Here is a 20470-nt window from a genome sequence, read left to right as displayed (position 1 = left end):
GAGGAAGTTGGTATTTTTCCAAAATGCCCCACATGGCATCAAAAATGCCTTCCACTGTAGTGGTTCCATGGATGGGAACTTTTCCATGAACTCTTCAGTAATATTCATATTGTTATCACAAGCCTGAAGAAACAAAGCAACTTGAGCCACGTTGTCAATATCAAAACTTTCGTCAAATACAATTGAAAAGCACTGTATGTTTGCGGATATTTCTTGCAACTGGTCATGCAGATTATCTGCCATTTTGGTTATTCTTTCGATCACAGTATTTCTGGACAAAGAAATATCGCGAAATACTTGCGCATTTTTGGGACATACGTTTTCGGCTGCTTTTATCATACACTCCTTAACAAAGGAACTGTCACTAAAAGGTTTGGAATGTTTCACCAATAAATAGCTGATTTCATAACTGGCTCTCACTGTTGATTCATTATCTTGCATAATTTTTGAAAATACTTGTTGTTGACTTTGAAGTGAATTCTTCATACTTTTTAATTTTTCTTCTCTCAGTTTACCCTCAAAGTGTGAATATTGTTCTTTGTGAATTTTATCATAGTACCTTTTATATTATATTCTTTGATGACATTAATTGTTTCGTTACAAATTATGTACACAATTTTGTCCTTTGTTTCAGTGCAGAATTCAATTCCCATTTTTCTTGAAATTTTCTCCCCTCATCAGTAATTTTTCTTTTTCTTGTTGGCTTGGAAAGCGACATTGCCTTGGTGAATGATAAATATATTATTAATATTATTAACAATTTTTATAAAAATGCACAAAACTGTAGACCACTACATGATACTGCAAATAAAAATAAAAAATAATAATAAAAGGGATTCTCTCACTGCTAGGTTGTCGTTGAATCGGGTTTGGTGCACTGACTTCAAAGATCATTGATTGACTGTAGCAGGCAATTATAAACTCATAGTTGGATTCACACAAGTGCATATGCTGCGTGTCACATGAACAGCTAGCCAATAGAATTCGACTTTTTCAGCACGCTACCAGCAGCTTGCTATAAATTAACGATGAAAGCATAAATATAGTTTACGATTGATTAGGATCGCATCTAACATTGAAATTGCGACATAAATTTTTATTATTGCAATTATATTATAGCAGATTGTTGCATCCATATTGTAACTATATAGTTTATGATTGATTAGAATTGGATCTAACATTGAAATTGCGATATAAATTTTTATATAGGTCGTTGCATCCATATTGTAACTATAAATGTCATATGAAAACTAATAAATCGATACCGTATTTACTCGAATATAACTCGCACTTTTTTCCCCAAAATTAAAGCTAAAAAAATCATGGTGCGAGATATATACCGGGATTTTTAGAAATTAAAGTTTTTAGAAGAAAAAAAACTGAAAATGGGGGATAACTTACCAAGAATCTCCTCCTTATAGCTACTTTTGGCCTCAAGAGTGGTTTTTCTTGTGTGCATTGTCGGTCATCTATCCAAATAGCATCATTTTCTTTCCCATTATTCCAAGTAAAAATTATGAGTAATTTACAAGATTTTAGATACATAATGAACATCCTTCATGAATGTCTGAGAAGTGAAAGCAGAACATGAAATAGACAGCAATGGTAGTCCAATAGAGATAGAACAGCTATGAAGATGTTGATATGATTGGTGCAGTATTAACAAAAGATCACGTTACCAAAACACAAAGGCAAGCTGACATTTTTGAGCTGAAACGCTAATTCTCTTCAACCAAATTCCATAATATCTGAAACTGTCATAACAACATTCACTCTATATGTCTTAGTTTTAACACGTTTACAGATTTTAGTTAGATACTGTGTTTGCCGGTGCAACATATGGTTTTGCTTGAGTTTAAACAGCATGGTTAATGTGGGACGGGACATGTGATTCGTTAGTTAGTGCTGTTTCTATACCAGTTGTCTCTAATCGCACTAAAGAAATATGTTACACAGACAGCAAATGTCTCTGTACTTCATTCAGTGGTACAATAAAACTACTTGATTTTCTTACATCTGCAGTATAGTGGTAGTTGGGGAGGGCGTGTTGTTTACCATGGGGAGCGAGTTATCGTCCCGACGTGAAAGTGGTTAAACTTTATTTTCGTGTCCGATGTACGTGTAAAACTTTTTAATTTCTTTTTTCATAAAGTAAAATCAGGGTACAGGGGAGTTATATGCGAGGGCGGGTTTTATTCGAGTGAATATGGTATTTCTATTTTATTATGAAAAGCAACCATCCTTTTTTTTTTTAATCTTTCCTTGAGGTGTTGGGGGACGCATGCAGGCTTCCAGTTTGACACCCCTGTTTTATACATTTGAAGAGGACACAATATATCTTCTTTGATAAATTTTATGAAATGAAAAACCTCATCTTCAAAATATTTGATGTCAATATCGTCTTTGTAACTATTTGATAATGTCTTAATATTTTTATTTCTTCTTGGGCAATGTCATTATCGCAAAGTATTTGCAAATTCTCCAAGACTTTGTTGTAAATAATAATTCTCTTGGAGTGAAATGCGTTTCATTATTTGTAGTTTCGTCAAAAAAAGTTCACATTTCTTTTTTTCAGTTTTCTTTAAAATCATGGTTTTCTGTAAGCAAGTTTGCCTCTTTTATAAGAAAATCAGATAGGGAGTTTTTTTTTTTTTGCTTTTGATAGGCACATTTTTCTTTTTCTCTTCTTAGTTTTCATTTTTCTGCTCCCAATTCAAATCGTCTTTTCATTTTAATATGTTCCTAATTTGTTTCCTATATGCAATAAAAAATAAAATAGAAAATGAATATTAGCTATCTGCAGAATATATTAGAAAATAAATAAATAACAAATATAAACATTCACTAAATTTTTAGAGGCATATTATCTTTTTTTTTTTGCTATGTAATTTTTGAGGCCCTAGGTACTTGCCTATTGGGTAATCCTCCACTGATCAAAGCCTTGTAAAGAGGCAAATAACAAATATAAACATTCACTAAATTTTTAGGGGCATGTTATCTTTTTTTTGCTATGTAATTTTTGAGGCCCTAGGTACTTGCCTATTGGGTAATCCTCCACTGATCAAAGCCTTGTAAAGAGGCAAAATAACTTCCTTATTCTTCATGTCAGTGTTCATTTCAGCACTGCAGTTATCCTTTGATTGTATTTATGATCTTTGTTATGTGATCCCTGAACTTCAACTCCTTATCTACTTAAATCTCCAAGATTTGTTCTATATTCATTCCTTTAACTTTTCTCAGAACTCTTCTATCTGTGTGGTCTCTGGTTTTTTTAATCATCTGCTTTATTTCTAACTTAGCTCTCAGATCCATAAGTTAAAACTGGTTTGATGCAGCTTAATTTCTTTATGTAATAATTTTTATACCACAAGCTGGTGTTTGGTTTCTAAACATTGTGCATTAATGCACACGCACACATGTGTGTTGAACGTAATACTATTCAAAGGACACTTTAATATTGAAATTTCCCCTTCTGCTAATCCAACACTTCACTTATTGTTATTTGGAATATCCTTCCTCTCTACATCCATTCACTTATCATAAACATCCCTTGGTATCATATCTAAATCTTTTAATAACATTATAGATTTTATAAAATCATCATTATTTTGATGGATACCATGCTACCAAACCATATCCAGTTATCAACAAAGTGACTCTAAAAATTAATGATTACAATAACACATAAATTATTATGAATCAATTTGTTGTCAGTTAATACATTTTTATCTTGCTCTGAAAAATAGATAGTGATCACTTCCAATTTCAGTCTTCACTTTTCACTTTTATATTTCTTGAACTGATCTGAAAATGTCTTTATCCACAATGATATCAGTATGCATTTCCTTTTATCATGTGTGTTCTTCTCCCCTTGCAGATTTCCACATTTTTATATTGAAATAGTGGTGTTAATAATGACTGTTTCTCTAAATTTTCCTAAAACATTTCTGTAGGTCTTTGATTCATTTCCTACTCTACCGTATAGATCTTCAGGAAGAACCAGTTATTACTTCTTTTTTTTTATTTGCTGGCCTTTCTGGTGCTTTGACAAATTACTCTTTTACTTTCCTACTGGCACCCTAATTCCTTGAAAAATTATTCTGTTTTTCTGCTGGTACCTTAAGTTGGACCACAGGCACAAATTAATCATTGTTCAGTTTTCCATTTGGAAATTTGCGCACACTACTCTACCTGAAACTGCCTCTCGTCCATGAAGAATATCTTCATGTTTAGTGGAATATGTATGGATTTTTTTTTTTTTACTGATATAAATTTTTACTAAATTTATTAATTAGAACTCTTTGATATAACTTTTTTTCTTTACTTAGTATAAAAATTTCATTAACATTACTTTTTTTATATAAACATGATAGACCTTCAGAAATATCTAAATCACCAATGCCAGTAGCATCAGAAAATGGTCACATAATTAATGCAAATGATGAATGTTCTTTAGAGCATTATGTTGGAGATGTATATATTGGTAGTCCTCAAAGACGACGTCATTATCTTGAACCATTGTATATACATACACGGCAAAAACCAGATGAGGTAGTATCTGATGATGAAGGTGTAAGTATAGAATTTTAATTTTATTGTTTTGACTGTTAATAAATATTATAATGTAAATATATTAATAGAATTCAAAAATGGATTGTGTATTTTTGTTTTCCCTCCTAAATGATTATTCGTGTTTTGCAAATTTTATTTATTATACTGAATCTTGTTCAAATTGAACAAAATATCCTTTTGATGTTGAAATATTATTATTTCTATTTATTTTATTATTTATTTTTTTGTAATTTCCATGTAAATTTTCATGTCTTTTTAAGTATCTATTTTTACTGAATACTTAAGGAGATATGGATATATGTACACATACACACAATGGCCGGAGAAAAGTATTGTAGAAGTTAGATCATCTTCAGCCTTCACTCAAACAGAGGTCGCAGTTCAGAACCAATTTAATGAATTCCGTCAAACTCTTTTCTGTTGGCATATCTTTCAATTATGTTGTGCTTGTTGGTTGTTCCTGCTTGCGTAAACTTCTCTCCAGAATACACCATACATATTAAATAGGATTTAGGTCAGAGGATTATGCTAGTCAAGACTTATATGGAAAGTTATTGTTATTATTAAAGTCTCAAAATGTATTGTTATGTTATCTTCCAAGAAGATTCTATCACCTGGAATAGAGTTTTATTATGTGGTCATCATAGACTTTACATGGACAGTGGATTTTTATGAATGTTTTTTAATGCTCATAAAGAGCAGAAAATTACATTAATTAAACACAAGAATCAAAATGAAGGGAACAGCAAATAAGAATGGTTATTGAGGCCAGTTTTAAAAATATACATGCAACTATGTTGAGGATCATTGCAAAAGTAAAGGTAAACTGTTTCTCAATTATGAAACATACTTTCATTTGAAATGTTGCCAAATTTAAAATGGGATAAAAGGTGTAAACCTTGTGTTGTAAGACAGAAATTATATTTTTGCTGTTGGAAGCCCATTCAGATAATTGAATTCCAGAATTTAATAATGAATTTTTGAGACTTGAAACTACATTTTGCCATTTTTTTTTAAATTTATTATGATACATTTGCATCATAATAAATTAATAATATTAAATTATCTTGAACACTTAGATCAAAGACTCATACAGGAGATCCGCACTAACCATTATTCACATAGTAACTGTCATACCTTTCTTTAAACTTAATCACTGACAAAGCACTTGCCACTATCTTTGGAACACATTTCCATTCATTTTCCACTCTCCAAGCAAAAAATCTAGCCCTCACATACTTGCTAATCACACTCATATACATTCTTCAGGGGTAACCACTTATTCTCTCTCTCTACTTGTTATGTGTTAAAAAATTCCTTATTTTTTCAATTACTTCAATTCAACTGGAGTTGTAATTCTTTTGAAGAATTACAACTCCAGTTGATTATTTTATTCACAGAAGCAATCCATAATGACCTGCTTCCTATTAGAACAATTTGGAACTTTATTTAATTGAATGGAGTGATATGGAGCATTATCAATTATAACAACAGCATTTTTAGGAAGGTTTGGAATCGGTTTTTCTTCTGCCCACTTTTCAAAGATCATAGAATTCATTTGCCCATGTAATCTCCAGTAGTTGAATTGGCTTTGTAAAGCAAGTTTGAATTTGGTAAAAAACCCATTTCTCCACAGACACACAAAATTATTATGTGTTGCAAGACATTTCCGGTTTGTAACACTCCAAATTCTTCTTTAGATTACCAACATTTTCCATAAGTTATATTACTGTCAATCCAAGTTTTATCTAGATACACAATCGGTCATTTCTCCTCCCTGAAATGTCATATTGCTCTCAAATACTATGTTCTATATAAAACTTGGAAATGTTTTGGAATAATTTGGAAGAAAATTGTTAATAGGAAGCTAGTAATAATGTAAACTTCCTTGTATAGTACTATCACAGCTTGTTCACTGACTGAGGATACAAATTTGGAAACGATGATGATTGTGCTGTTATAGTTTATGCATGATAAAAAGATATATTCTTGGATTTATCCTTATTGTACCCAAACATAAACAACCAAAAGTTTGCACATGAAATATATTCATGCCTAGGCTATTTGTGTGTGTGTGTACATAGAAAGTGCAGTATGATTTCACATAAATTTTACTGTTATCCTATAATACACCAATATAAATGAAATAACATGTGAATTTAACTGCTATCTATATACATATAGTGTGAGTTGTAAAGATATTTCATGTGCAACTCTTGTTTGCCATATTCTCAGGTGGTTATATATACTTGGACATTGAGTAATCACATGATTAAATTCTTGAAAAAAAGACAGACAACATTTTTATTTCATCATCATCAAATTCCTGACATGTACCCTCAAGGGGTGTATAGGATATGATAGTACTACATGAAAAAGATTACATCATTACTAACTTCCTATCTACAATTTTCCTCCAAATCAGTCTGTTACTTGTCAAGACTCCAATATCATTATCAGATCTTATATTTCTATCGTCTAAGGAACTTTGTACTGTGTCAATCCACCTATATCTTGGTCTTCCTCTGGGTCATTTTCCTGCCAACCTGGCAGAGAACACTTGTTTTGCTAATCTTTCCTCACCAATCCTTCAAGTGACATACCACCTGAGATTAGCTCTGCTAACGCATTCCTGGATGCTGGCAATGTCAAGTTCTTCCCTAATATCCTTGTTTTTAATATGATATTGCCATTGATGCCATCTATTCACGCCTCTAATCTTTCTCAGGACTCTCATATCTGCGGTCTCTAGTCTTTCGTCAAGTGTTTTACTTCTGACCCAGATCTCAGATCCATAAGTTAAAACTGGTTTGAACACTGTCTTGTATACAGCTAATATAGTGTTCCGACTAATTTCTCTCTTATTCCATATGAATTTATTCAATTGACTTCCTACCACCACAGGTTCTCCGTTCACAACGCAGTTGACATTTTCAACGATTCTACCTATTTTCATTGTCTTTGTCTTTTTATTGCTGACATTCATACCATATCTATTACAACAGTTATTTAATTTAGTCAGGGAATCTTGCAAACTTGTAGCAGATTTATTTAGAAGTATAACATCGTCAGCATAAAGCAAAGATCTGACATTAACATCTCCAATTCTGATATCATGTTTAATACCACTTTACTTCATAATGTGATCCATATAGATAATGAATAACAGAGAGGATAATATACATCCTTGTCTCACACCAGATTTAACATTAAACCATCTTCCTGTACTTCCTTCAATTCTAACTGCTGACTTACAACTCAAATAAAGACTAAGTATTGCTTGTTAAAATGCCCCATTGACACCATATAAGTGTAGCATATTGAATAGCTTCTCTCTTGGCACCTTGTCGTATGCCTTTTCCAGATCGACAAAACTTAAATACAGATCTTTGTTATATTCCCATGCTTTCTCGACTATTTGTCGTAAAGTGAAGATATGATCCTGACAGCCTCTATTTGGCCTGAATCCAGCTTGTTCTTCACCAAGCTTTTGTTCCACAATTCTTCTCAACCGTTTCTCAAGTATCCTGGCATAAATCTTGCCCGGAACACTCAGTAGGGAAATACTTCTGTAATTCTCACATTCAGTTTTATTTCCCTTTTTATATATGGGTACTATTAGAGCTCTACTCCAATCATCAGGAATTTGTCCCTTTGTCCAGGCTTTCTGAACTATGCAGTGCAGCCACTGTAAGACTTTTATACCACCATACTTCAGCATTTCTGGTCAAATATCATCTACTCCTACTGCCTTTCCACATTTCAAGCCTTTGATGGCTTTTTCTACTTCAAGTATAGTTATGTATTCCTGACTGTATGCCTGCTGAGTGTTTTTTAATCACTGTGCTATCGCTGTTTCATTTAGCAATTTTTTGAAGTAATTACTCCATACTTCAAGGATATCTTTTTCTCCCATTTTCATGTCACCTTTATCATCTCTAACTCCTTTTACAGCACTCTTTCCTCCATTTCTAAGCTTCTTCAACAACGACCAGAATATCTTACCACCTTCTTGATATTTATTTTCTATATTCTTGCCAAAGTGCTCCCATGACATTTGTTTAGCTAGTTTTACACAGTGTTTAGCATTCTTGCATTTGTCTCTGTATTCTCTAAGAGCACAAGCTGACTTATTTGCCAGGAACTTTTGATATGCTTTCTTCTTTTCCTTCACTGCCTCTTTAACTTCCTGTGTCCACCATGGAGTTCTGATTTTTCTCTCCTTGCAGATAACCTCATCACATGCCTCTCTGGCTGAATCAATCAGGGTTTTCTTCAAGGCTTGCCACTGAATCTCCAAGGTTTGATTCTTGTTCTCAAACTCTTTCGTTTTTTCTTCATTAATCTTTGTGTATTTTAGTCTACAGTTCACATCTGAAAGCTGCTCAACTTTTATTCTCTTTAAAACTTTCTTACATGTCATTCTTTTCAATATTAAATTCAATTTTATCCAGCTCAAGACTAAATAGTGATCACTTCCAATTTCAAATCCTCTGTACACTTTGGTGTCCTGCACCAGCGAGAAAACATCACTATCAACAATAACATAGTCAATGAGACTTTTCTTATTCCTTGACTCTTCTCTCCATGTGAATTTGTGCACATTTTTATGTTGGAACATGGTGTTAGTAATAACCATTCCATGTCCTGAGCAAAAATCCAACAGATATTTGCCATTATTATTAGCTTTGCTCTTTTCTCCAAATTTTCCCAAAATATTTTTGTATGTCTCACAATCATTTCCTACTCTGCTATTTAGATCCTCAACAAGGACCAACTTTTCCTTTTTCATTGTCAGTAGCTTTCCCTAGAGCCTCACAAAATTCCTCCACTTCTACCTTAGTAGAGCCTTCTGTGGGACCATAGGCACAAATAAGTCTCATTCTTTAGTTCCCCCTTTCTGATATTTGCCCACATCACTCTACTTGACACTGCCATTCAAGAAGATGAGCCTCATATTTTGTGTTGAATACTATGGCTACTCCTTCTTTTCCTTGATTGTCATTGCCTGAATATAACATTTTGTATTTATTGCTCAGAAAGATCTCACCAGTTTTTGTCTTTTTTGTTTCAGTCACCCCTATTATGTCGATCTGGTACTTATCTAATTCCTCAGCTAGCTCCATTTCTTTGCCATTCAAGCTTCTTACGTTGATAGTACCGATCTTTAACTCTAGTGATGTTGAGTTGGGGTGTGCTTTCAGATTTGTTCCAATAACTGACTTTTCGCTGTTTGCCCTGGTGGCTATGCCCCATCCGGCATGAAATTTTGTCATGCTGTACCATCATTTTGTATATTGGTTTAAGCCAATAAGAATATAATTTGGTCGGCTAAATCCCAAATTGCCAGCCCATCCTCGTTTGTTCAGTATCCAGGTGGATACCCTACAGGGTGCACCATGAGAAGGTGAGGATTGGACATTGGGTCAGAAGCCCTAGTTGGTTCTCTGCATTCCTTTAAAGGCTATCTGGAGTTCTCCTCTCAGTTATACAGCTTTGATATTTTTAGTTTTCATGCTAAAATATGTTTGCATCAATGTATTACTACAATGAGAAGTTTAGACAGGAAATAATGTATTCTTGAAATTTATATATACAAAGACTAATTATCTTCAACATCATCATCATCAAATTCCTGATATGTACCCTGAAAAGGTATGCAGGATAATAAAATGAAAAGTTTACATTATTACCAACTTCCTGTCAACAACTTTTCTCAGAATTGGTCTGCTATCTGTCAGAACTCCACCATTATCAGGATCTTATATTTCGGTCTTCTGAGACATTTCTTACTGCATCCGATTCTATCTCTATTTGATACGAACCCAGGAAAAAAAAAACTACACACATATTCCCTGCACCCTCAGTAAAACAAAAAATACCAGAAAAGATGCTATCTCTCAGTTCGGATTAACATTTACCTCCAGTTTCTTCTGGTTGAAGTTTCCTTTTGAAAATTTTTCTTAGCCTATTTTCAGATATGCTTGCATAAATTTAATGTGAATCCTCTATGGAAATTCCTCTAATTCTCTCATTTAGATTTATATGCTTTTTTATAGATGGGTATCTGAGAGATGTACTCCAATAATCTGTAATTGTACTTTCAGACCATGCCTTCTGAATTATACAATGCAGCCAATGCTCCATATTTGAGCATTTCTGATCGAATATCACCTAATCCAGCTGCTTTCCCATATTTCAAGCATCTGATGCTTTTTTTTTTCTTCTTACCTCAAGTGTTGATATCTGTTTCTGACTGCATTCCTGTTGAATATTTTTTACCACTGTTCCATCACTACCCTTTTCATTTAACAGTTTTCAAAAGATTGCTTCAGATATCTAGAACATTTTTTGTTACCTTTGTAATCTGTGATGCATTTTGCAGTACTCTTTCTTTCTTTCATTTCTGTTTTTTTGTTATCAGTGGCCACCAGAGCAACTTGGCACCTTTATGATATTAATATCCTCTGTTTTTACCAGTCTTTACATGACTTTTGTGTAGCTACTTTTATCATTGTTTTCTTCAGAGTTTGCCACTGAATCTCCAAGGTTTGATTCCTGTTCTCAAACTCTTTCATTTTTTCTTCAATAATCTTTGTGTATTTTAGTCTACAGTTCACATCTGAGAGCTGCTCAACTTTTATTCGCTTTAAAACTTTCTTACATGTTATTCTTTTCAATATGAAATTCAATTTTATCCTGCTCAAGACTAAATAGTGATCACTTCCAATTTCAAATCCTCTGTACACTTTGGTGTCCTGCACCAGCGAGAAAACATCACTATCAACAATAACATAGTCAATGAGACTTTTCTTATTCCTTGCCTCTTCTCTCCATGTGAATTTGTGCACATTTTTTATGTTGGAACATGGTGTTAGTAATAACCAGTCCATGTCCTGAGCAGAAATCCAACAGATATTTGCTATTATTATTAGCTTTGCTCTTTTCTCCAAATTTTCCCAAAATATTTTTGTATGTCTCACAATCATTTCCTACTCTGCTCTTTAGATCGCCAACAAAGACCAACTTTTCCTTTTTCATTATGTCAGCTGCTTTTTCTAAAGCATCAAAAAATTCCTCCACTTCTACCTTAGTAGAACCTTCTGTGGGACTATAGGCACAAATAAGTCTCATTGTCCAGTTCCCCACTCTCATATTTGCCCAGATTACTCTATTTGAGATTGACTGCCATTCAAGAAGATTAGTCTCGTATTTTATGTTGAATACTATGGCTACTCCTTCTTTTCCTTGATTGTCATTGCCTGAATATAACATTTTGTATTTATTGCTCAGAAAGATCTCACCAGTTTTTGTCTTTTTTGTTTCAGTCATGCCTGTTATGTCGATCTGGTACTTATCTAATTCCTCAGCTAGCTCCATTTCTTTACCATTCAGGCTTCTTACGTTGATAGTACCGATCTTTAACTCTGGTGATGTTGAGTTGGGGTTTGTTTTCAGATTTATTCCAGTAGCTGACTTTTCGCTGTTCACCCCGGTTCCTTGGCGAAAACAACTTTTTCATACTTTTTCTTTGGCCAGTGGCTTCAGCGTGTATAAAGTAGATAAAATACTATGTATCTCCCCTCCTTCAAAACACACTAGCAAAGCATCACTATTCTTATTTCATATATCCAGAGTATATCTGAAAAGATAACCAAAGTACTAATAAAATATAACTTACACAACATTTAAACCACATATCAAATTAGCAACTATGATCTGCTATCCTAAGGACAAATTCCATCCTCTAATGGAAGGCTCAACAAATATACTCACCCACCAACCCATGGCAACTAGATTTAGCTAACTGACGAATACGAGTAGTATTGTTTTTTTAATAAAAAATAACTTCTCTAAGCATGGCACAACACTATTAATAATTTTGTGGAATGCCTATTAACTAACTTATTGGTATATGTCATTAAAATGCTGGGTGATCTTGGATGAGGAAATGTTTTGCATGGCAAGTAGGGTTTTGCATAAATTGTCGATCCCTGCTCTAGCACATCCTGGAGTGTATGAAGTGCACTTGGGCTGCTGTTAACTTGCCTTGGAGAAACATAAGAAATACATCTACTACCATTATTATAACAATTCAGGACTTGCTAGCAGACTGTACGTTGGACACTGCTTCATACAGGATTAGATAGAAGAGAACCAGTATGCTATATAGAATTTGATACAGGTCAGAGAGACTATCCAACCTTAACAAGTGTGGCTGCATTAATCTGCCAAAAATTTGAAAGACAGTCATCTAAAGATCAATTTCTACACAACTGTATAAACCTCTTTTATAAAATATTAGAGGATACCAAATTAAGTCTTAAGATCTTTTGTTTGTTACAATTTGAATTGCTTCACTTACTCATTGTGTGTGTACTGTAACATGTTGTTCTCTAAGGATGCTGGTTTGAAGTTCAGCAAAATATAAGCTAGTCAAACCTTTCAACAAGAATAAAACATTAAAAAAAACTTCTTTTTTTTTTTACTTTTATACTTAGTCTCACATTGCTCACATAGTAACTTAGCTATGTGAGCAATGTAATTTCATATTGCTAGGGTTTGCAGTAAACAGGTGCTCTGCAGTTTGAAGTAATTATAAAATTTTGTTCTATTTTAACAATTTTACTTAGCTGGATAATAAAATTAATTGGTACTCACTACTTAAGTGTAATATATTTTTCCAAGGGATATGTATTTTCTTGTTGTCAATTTTATTAGTTAATATTATAAACACAGCAGATATAATCATTCATTCATGGTGAAATGATTTCTGCTCAAGTTACTGCAACAACTTCAAAGCTCTCTGAAGCAGAAAAGTAGTGAACAGCGACATTTTTCTCAACTGGGACATATCTGTAATACATTCCTATGCTGTCAGTTTTCTCTGCTTTTTCAAGTCTTTCTTTAAGCAGCTTGTTTTCATTGGATGCAAAAAAAAAAAACAGCATTGTTGGTATAAATGAGTTGAATTTTTGATACATGTCAGTTACAAGTTCTGCAGCCTCCATGATTCTTACAGGTTTGGATGTATATATTTGTGTTTCTGTTCATTTTCTATTCTTTTCTTGATTAAATTATTACCATGCCTAATTTTAAACCAAACAGGTCCATATAACCCTCAGTGACTATTATTTTATCACTTAATTATTAAAATGCTGTGTTCTCTTGAAAATGAAATGGAGTGAATTGGGGGGAAAAAAATACAGCATTAGAGTTCCTTCAATTATAAGTTTGATATCCTATATGTCAGTACATAAATGTTAATTTTTTTTTTAATTTCCTTTTTGCATGTTCATTTATTTATTTTTTCCTCTCCCATTTGCTGTTGTCACTTACTGTACAATAGCAAATTGTTCAGCAAACTGCCAAAAGGTGCAACAAAAAAATTTCAGTTTCTTTATTTTCAAAACGCTTTCTAAGTTGAAGGGATGAAAATAACAGAATGGGGCCAATTTTACTTTATAGCCACTTATCAAGGGTATATGACAAAAATTCCAAATTTTTATTTTTTCCCCACATAACATTTTGGATGAAATTCAATCAGCCATTTTTAATTTTTGCAAACTTCAAAGTAATTTTTTTTCAAAGAAACACTTCATTCATGTCAATTTTGAGCATTCCAATGAAATGCCAGCCTAGTTGGCTAAGTGGTTAGCATATCCATTCTCCAGCCATGATACTGCGGATTCGAATCCCACCTAGGCATGGATGCTTGTGATTATCTTTCACCATCATACATTCATTCAGATAAATATGTATACAATCCCCCCCCCCCAAGATGGAGTGGGTCACCATGGGAGTAGACCCAACCCTCCCGCAATAGGCGAGGCCTTCACCCAGTAGTGAAGAAGTTACAGGTTGTTTTCACTCATCATTCATTCTAGTGAAATATACATAAAATTAGATTTGTAGATTCAAATTAAGGCCAATAAGATAAAGTATAAAATGGGGAAACAAATACCTAAAGCAGGTAGCTGCCATCTTGAATAAAAATTGGTTTGTCTGAAAATATAAAAAATAAGAGACCAAAAAAGCACACACATTGAACATCAAAATGGCAAGGGGGTGGGGGGAATATCAGAAATTGAACAATCAGGAAATAAGCTGAGATTAATTTTAAACATCTGAAATTATAAAAATCCTGTGCATCTGCCAGAATAAAAATGACTACCATAATTATTAATATAGGATGCCAGGAAAAAGCTAAGAGAAATATTTTCTTTCATCTAAAAGATAGGGTAACACCAAATAACTCACTTGCATTCAAACACAAAGTTATGCATCTTCATTTTAACTTTTAATCAAATGATTTCAGAGATCCCACAGGAATGGAAAGAATGTATGATAATACCATTGCACAAAGATGGTGCATCTAATTATCGACCTATCAGTATCTCTGGAGTAATACAAAGTCCAAATCTGCCCAGCCAAGGAATATTGCTCTCATATTTGGGGTGGTGCATCAAAATCCTCTCTAAGGTTGCTTGATTCTATCCAGAAGAGGGCAATCTGGCTAATTAATGATCCCTTTCTCACAGGCATTCAGAAACTGAATGCCTGTGAGAAAGGGATCATTAATGTGAGAAAGGGATCATTAATTAATTAGGCACAAGGCTAATTAATTAATCATTAATTAGCCTTGTTCCTCTTCTACAGATATTTTCATGGACAGTGTTCTGCTGAATTGGGCATTGTTATTCCTCCACTCTCTCTCTCCTCCAAATCATTAAAACAAGAGCCACTGCTAACCAACTTCCTTTTACAGTCCATCTTAAAACTCACTGAACCAACTTCACTACCTTCCCCAAAGATTACAACCCTTAGCTGTTCAAACAAAATATGAACAGACTCCTTTACACACATAGCACTAGTGTGCTATAGGTCTTGTGGCCTTTTGTGTGTAGATCAGATATTTAAAAAAAAATCAAAAATTTTATAGAAGTTGATAAGAACTCACATACAGAAATGGGTGGACAAACAAGATATACTTTCCAAGGAACAGCATAAGTTTACTAAACGGAGGTCATGTCTGAGCAATTTGCTCATATTTTATAATAATGCTCCGGATGAGTTGGATAAAGGGAATGGACACACTATGATACTGTGGAACTTTGCCAAGACATTTGATAGGATACTACATGAAAGGCTCTTGCATAAACTAGAGAATATGAGATTATAATATCAGTTATTAGCTTGGACAAGTAAGTGACTGATGACAGGTATCAGAAAGTGGTATATGTGATGTGAATCTTCCAGATGTAAGGCGCGACCAGTGGTGTGCCCCAGGGATCAGTCCTTGGACATTGTTGTTTAATCTGTAATTGATGATATTGGAAAAGGGCTGACAGGAAATCTTCAGTTGTTTGTTAGTGATGCAAAGATAGGCAAGGCAATCAGAGATGCAAATGTCCTCCTGACTTTCAATAGGATAAAGAAGGGGAAAGTCTGCAAAGATGATTGGGATTATGAAATACAGATTACAGGGATAGATTTGAAAGTATGTGGACAGCAGACACTGGTAGACAGAAGAAAGAGGGATGGTATGATTGAAGTCTATAAACTTTTGGGAGGGCATTATAGGAGATTAGTTGATAAAAATTTTTCATTATATGGAAGGTGTGGGAGAGGACAAGAGAGCATCTGTGGAAGTTAAGTTTGCATGCAGTTGAGAAAAGGGGTAAGAGCTAGATTTTTCTCTCATAGAATCGTGAGTGAGTGGAATTAGTTTGTCTAAGATACTGTGTAGTGAGTGCATTTAGTGTTTAAGAGAAAGTATGACAGCTGGTGTAGGTCATGTTTGGCCTCCCTAGATACGTCCTTGACTCCCTGGAGGTCTAATCTAATAATATTAATGATAATTGCTACAAATTGTCACTAGGAATTGATGGTAGATAATTAAAATTTAGGGCCATATTGCTAAGGTGGCTAGGTTATCGTATCATGTAACCACAGTGTTGATGAGGACACTAATTTAAAAGAATAAAGAAGTGTGGAGATGAAGAAACAATTATCCCTCTGCTGGATCTTGTTGAAAAGATTTAGCATAGGATAACCAAGACAATATCTAACCTGTGGAATTGTGCATGTGAGGAATGGCTAAAGAAATATGGTCTTCAAAGTTTGAGAAATAGACAGGTGAAAAGAGATATGATACATACAAGTTGATAAGAGAGTCTTGTTGAACTCCTTATTCTTTCTTTTCATAGTCTGGAGTTTGCCTTCCTCACTGGCTATTACCTTTATAGCTTGCTTTCTATACTGGCCATCGCCTTTTTCCCAGTGCTAGATCTATAACATTTTCTTTTAATGTAACTCTGTAGTATTAGTCATCTGTTGACCTCTCATTGTTACCCTAATTCTAGGGATGCAAGTTTCTTAAGCTGGGGCCGCTTCCAGCTACCTTCTCAGCTTGTCACAATCAAGTCTTGTAGTTTCATACCCCTCCCATTTTAATCAAAGCTCTCACATGTAATTTGTTGCCTCAAAAGTCAAAACTATGTTAATCACTCTCACCATTTGGAGTTATACAGTCACATTATGTATAGAGAGAGAGATTCTCAGATGTCATTTCTAGATCCACTTGCACCTAGAGTCAGTCCCTTCTGTCACATGCTACTTAAGGTGGTTATCTCCTCATTAGCTATAAATTCTCTTTCTTTCTTCTCTGATAGTTGAAATCACCCACAGTGATAGCCCTTCTTGTATATCCATGAGGTTTATTTGAAGCCCCCAAGAGCCACTGGGTTGGAAACTGGTGTTTCCAACCCAATGACTGTATTATTACTCATACTATCACCACTGCTTAAGATTTCTACTCTGGATGTATTTAAATCATCTGCTTAAATTCAGTTCTTGAATTTAATTCTGAGGGGATAACAACCAGCATGATTGTTATCCCTCAGAAACTGAAGATTTTCTTCCCATAGACCAGCAAAGCAAACAGATCAAGGGACATGCATTTTCAGACATAATACACAAAACACTAACAGTTTGGTCATCAGGTCGCAAAAAGAATAGGCTGAAAAATTACTCATTAACAAGTGTTGATCCAACAGTTAATAGCCAGAACAGAAGGGTGAATAATGATATGAAAAAAGTATATTATCTAACAGAAATATATAAAACATTTTTTTACAACAGCTTTCATACTGTATATTCTATGAAATAGTAATTGCTATTTTTAATGCATCAAATACTGTTATGTAAGTACATGATAAGGAAATAAGATTTGTATTTAATCATTTTTTTAAATTTTTATTTTTGTTAGACTTTAAAGAATGTAAACAGTGAAGATAGTGTTCCACAAGACAGCGATGAAGAGGGAGAACAGCCAAGTAAAATTCACAGGACTGAGTCAAACGAACGCATTAGTCCTTCAATTGCCCATGGTGAGATTCAATCATTGTTAAGCGTGTATTCAAATAAATTTCATTATAAAAGTATTCCAAACTCAAAATCACAATCTGTAGTAAGCAATGTTTCAGAGCTGATGAAAATGATAATCGTAATACATAAATGATGCATAGTTTATTTATTTATTTAAAATTTTATTTAACTGTTTATACTTACAATAAATGCTGAAACTCCATTGCCAGTGTCTGCTCTCCACAAAAATATTCTTCAGTAATTCTGAGCTAACTTGAAGCTTCATGTTCACTTAATTTCTTTTCTTTTCATTATGGCAAATTAATGTTTTGCCATTATTTCAGAGAAATAGCAGAGCTAGATACATTTGATGAACCGAGATCTGTAACAGGATAACAAATCAGCCATAAAACCCATTTATCATAATACTAAGATCAACTGAAAATGTTATATGACTCGGGTGAGCTGAGAAGAGTGGCATTTAAAACTAAGTTCCCGTGCATTAAGTAGCTAAGCTTTCAGAGGTATTATAATATGTTTTTTATTCCTACTGCGAATAATTAAAGGTGAGTCTCAAAACATGAAACTCTGTTTACAAATATTATTCAAGGTCTGTTTCAGATATTAGCAATGGCATCATCATCTTGTGGAAATAGTAAACAGAATCAATAACAAACACTGAACTAGCTTTGTCAATTACACAAGACATTATAATGTCATCTTTGTCTCTCATAAAGAGAAATACATTGGGTTTAATTTACTATAATAATAATAATAATAATAATAATAAAATATAACAATATAAAAATGAAACTGACTAGTTTTACCACAGATACTTATGGCTTCTTCTGGGTTAGAACAAACAAAAATACAATAAAAAGCTAACGCGAGCACAGAACATGTAGAAACCATCATAATATACGTTGAAACAGAAACCACGTGGAGTGGGAGAGCTAGCATGGGTTAGCTATTGTTCAGTGATATGTGTAAGAAAGTTGACTGAAAAGTTAAAGTCTGATGTGCAGAAAGATCTAATGAGCGATTTACAAATATCACATAGGGTCATTCCTTGGTTCCTATTCAGCATGCCTTGTGAATGGATGACCATAGTAGATTCTTTTATGTTACAAGTAGTGAAGTTGTCCTCTTTGTAAGGCATGGAGCTCTTATCCCATTCAGTGTTATGATGTGTGTGGGTGAAATGAAAAGTTAGGCTCCAAGATACTCTGCTCTTTCTGTCTGATTTTCCAAACTCCTAGATGTCTGCCCTGGGTAAGAAAGGCTGAAAGGAAATATAAACCCCAAGATGTGTGTATAAAGGGCTGTGGTCTTTAGGTGAATGAAGTAAACCTTGTTTAGTTAAAATGGGCTTAAAGGCCACTCTTATGTCACAAGATTTGAAGAGACTAACAATCTTGAGTGAAAAGTCTACCAGTGTAAGGGATGGAAACATAAATTCTGTAGAGAATGTTGGGATTTTGTTGTGGAGCAGGAGTAGAGAATAGTATTTTTGCTGAGATTTTTTTAGAATATCTGTTGCGCACAAGTATTGGAGTAGAGACTAATTCTTCTTTCAGTTTTTTTTCATCTCTTATGACATAGATCATCCTTTTTTTTTCATTTCACTTTTTTTTGGAAATTAAAGCATCTAGGAAAGATAGTTTTCTTTATCTTCAAGTTCCAAAGTGAATTTTCTTTTTTGCTGGAAGGAAATAAACAAAAGAAAATTGTGCAACTTGGCAACACTGTATTTCCAGATGATAAAGATTTCATGTACATATTTCCACCAAATTGAAAGTTTTTTTTGTTTGTAGATGTGAGGAAATGTTATTCCATTTTTCCATGAATAAGTTGCCACATGGAGGAGACAGGGCTTCCCATTGCAAGATCAGATAGCTGCTTGTAAATTTTCCCATTCCATCTAGAAAAATCTATGATCAGCCAAAGAGCAATGCTAGCCTTGTGTGCTCAATATAGTCATAGGGTTACCTTACCTATCCTCTTCACTCGCTGCAGAGCATAAGGCCCTCAACCATTGACTTCCATTTGACTCTATTCAGTGCTTCTTTTTTTTTTTTTATCTCTTTCCAGGAACATCCTAGCCATCCTGCCTCTGTCTCTAGTTCTCTTCTCCATGTTATTCTGGGTCTACCTCTTGTCCTAGGGATTCCATTCTAATGCAATTTTTGCTATTTCTTTATCTGGGTTCCTAATTGTGTGATCTATCCAATTCCATTTTCTTTTAGTGATTTCGTTTGTGATGCTGGCTTGACCTGTTCTCTCCCAAAGTTCTATATTTGTCATTTTATTTGGCTAGTATATTCCTAATATCTTCCTCAAGCATTTGTTTATGTAGACCTGTATTTTATTTATACTTTCCTTTTTTAATGACGATGTCTCTGCTCCATATAGCAAAAACTGGTTTAACATTTGTGTTATAGAGCCTAATTTTGGTTTTTAATTTTATTTCTTTGGATCCTCAAATTTTCTTCATCATACTGGTGGCAATCTTTGTTTTCTGAATTTTTCT

The 20470-nt window shown here is 33.8% G+C and overlaps 1 protein-coding gene across 3 annotated transcripts in view; it reads left to right on the top strand.

Moving 5' to 3' along the window:
- LOC150103230 (uncharacterized) overlaps window positions 1-20470 on the top strand; it is a 161710-nt gene that overhangs the window by 133504 nt on the left and 7736 nt on the right. For all 3 annotated transcript variants that reach the window (XM_090397597.1, XM_090397599.1, XM_090397598.1), the window contains 2 exons: window positions 4374-4572; window positions 17843-17963. In XM_090397597.1, the coding sequence (XP_090253723.1) occupies window positions 4374-4572; window positions 17843-17963 (320 nt within the window). The remainder of the gene's footprint in view (window positions 1-4373; window positions 4573-17842; window positions 17964-20470) is intronic.

This window comes from Typopeltis vanoorti, chromosome 9, assembly GCF_054136105.1.
Source record: "Typopeltis vanoorti isolate ZY-2024b chromosome 9, IOZ_Tvanoo_1.0, whole genome shotgun sequence".
NCBI lineage: Eukaryota > Metazoa > Arthropoda > Arachnida > Uropygi > Thelyphonidae > Typopeltis > Typopeltis vanoorti.
The sequence above is the reverse complement of the archived record's forward strand: the minus strand, read 5'-3'. Positions and strand labels throughout refer to the sequence as shown.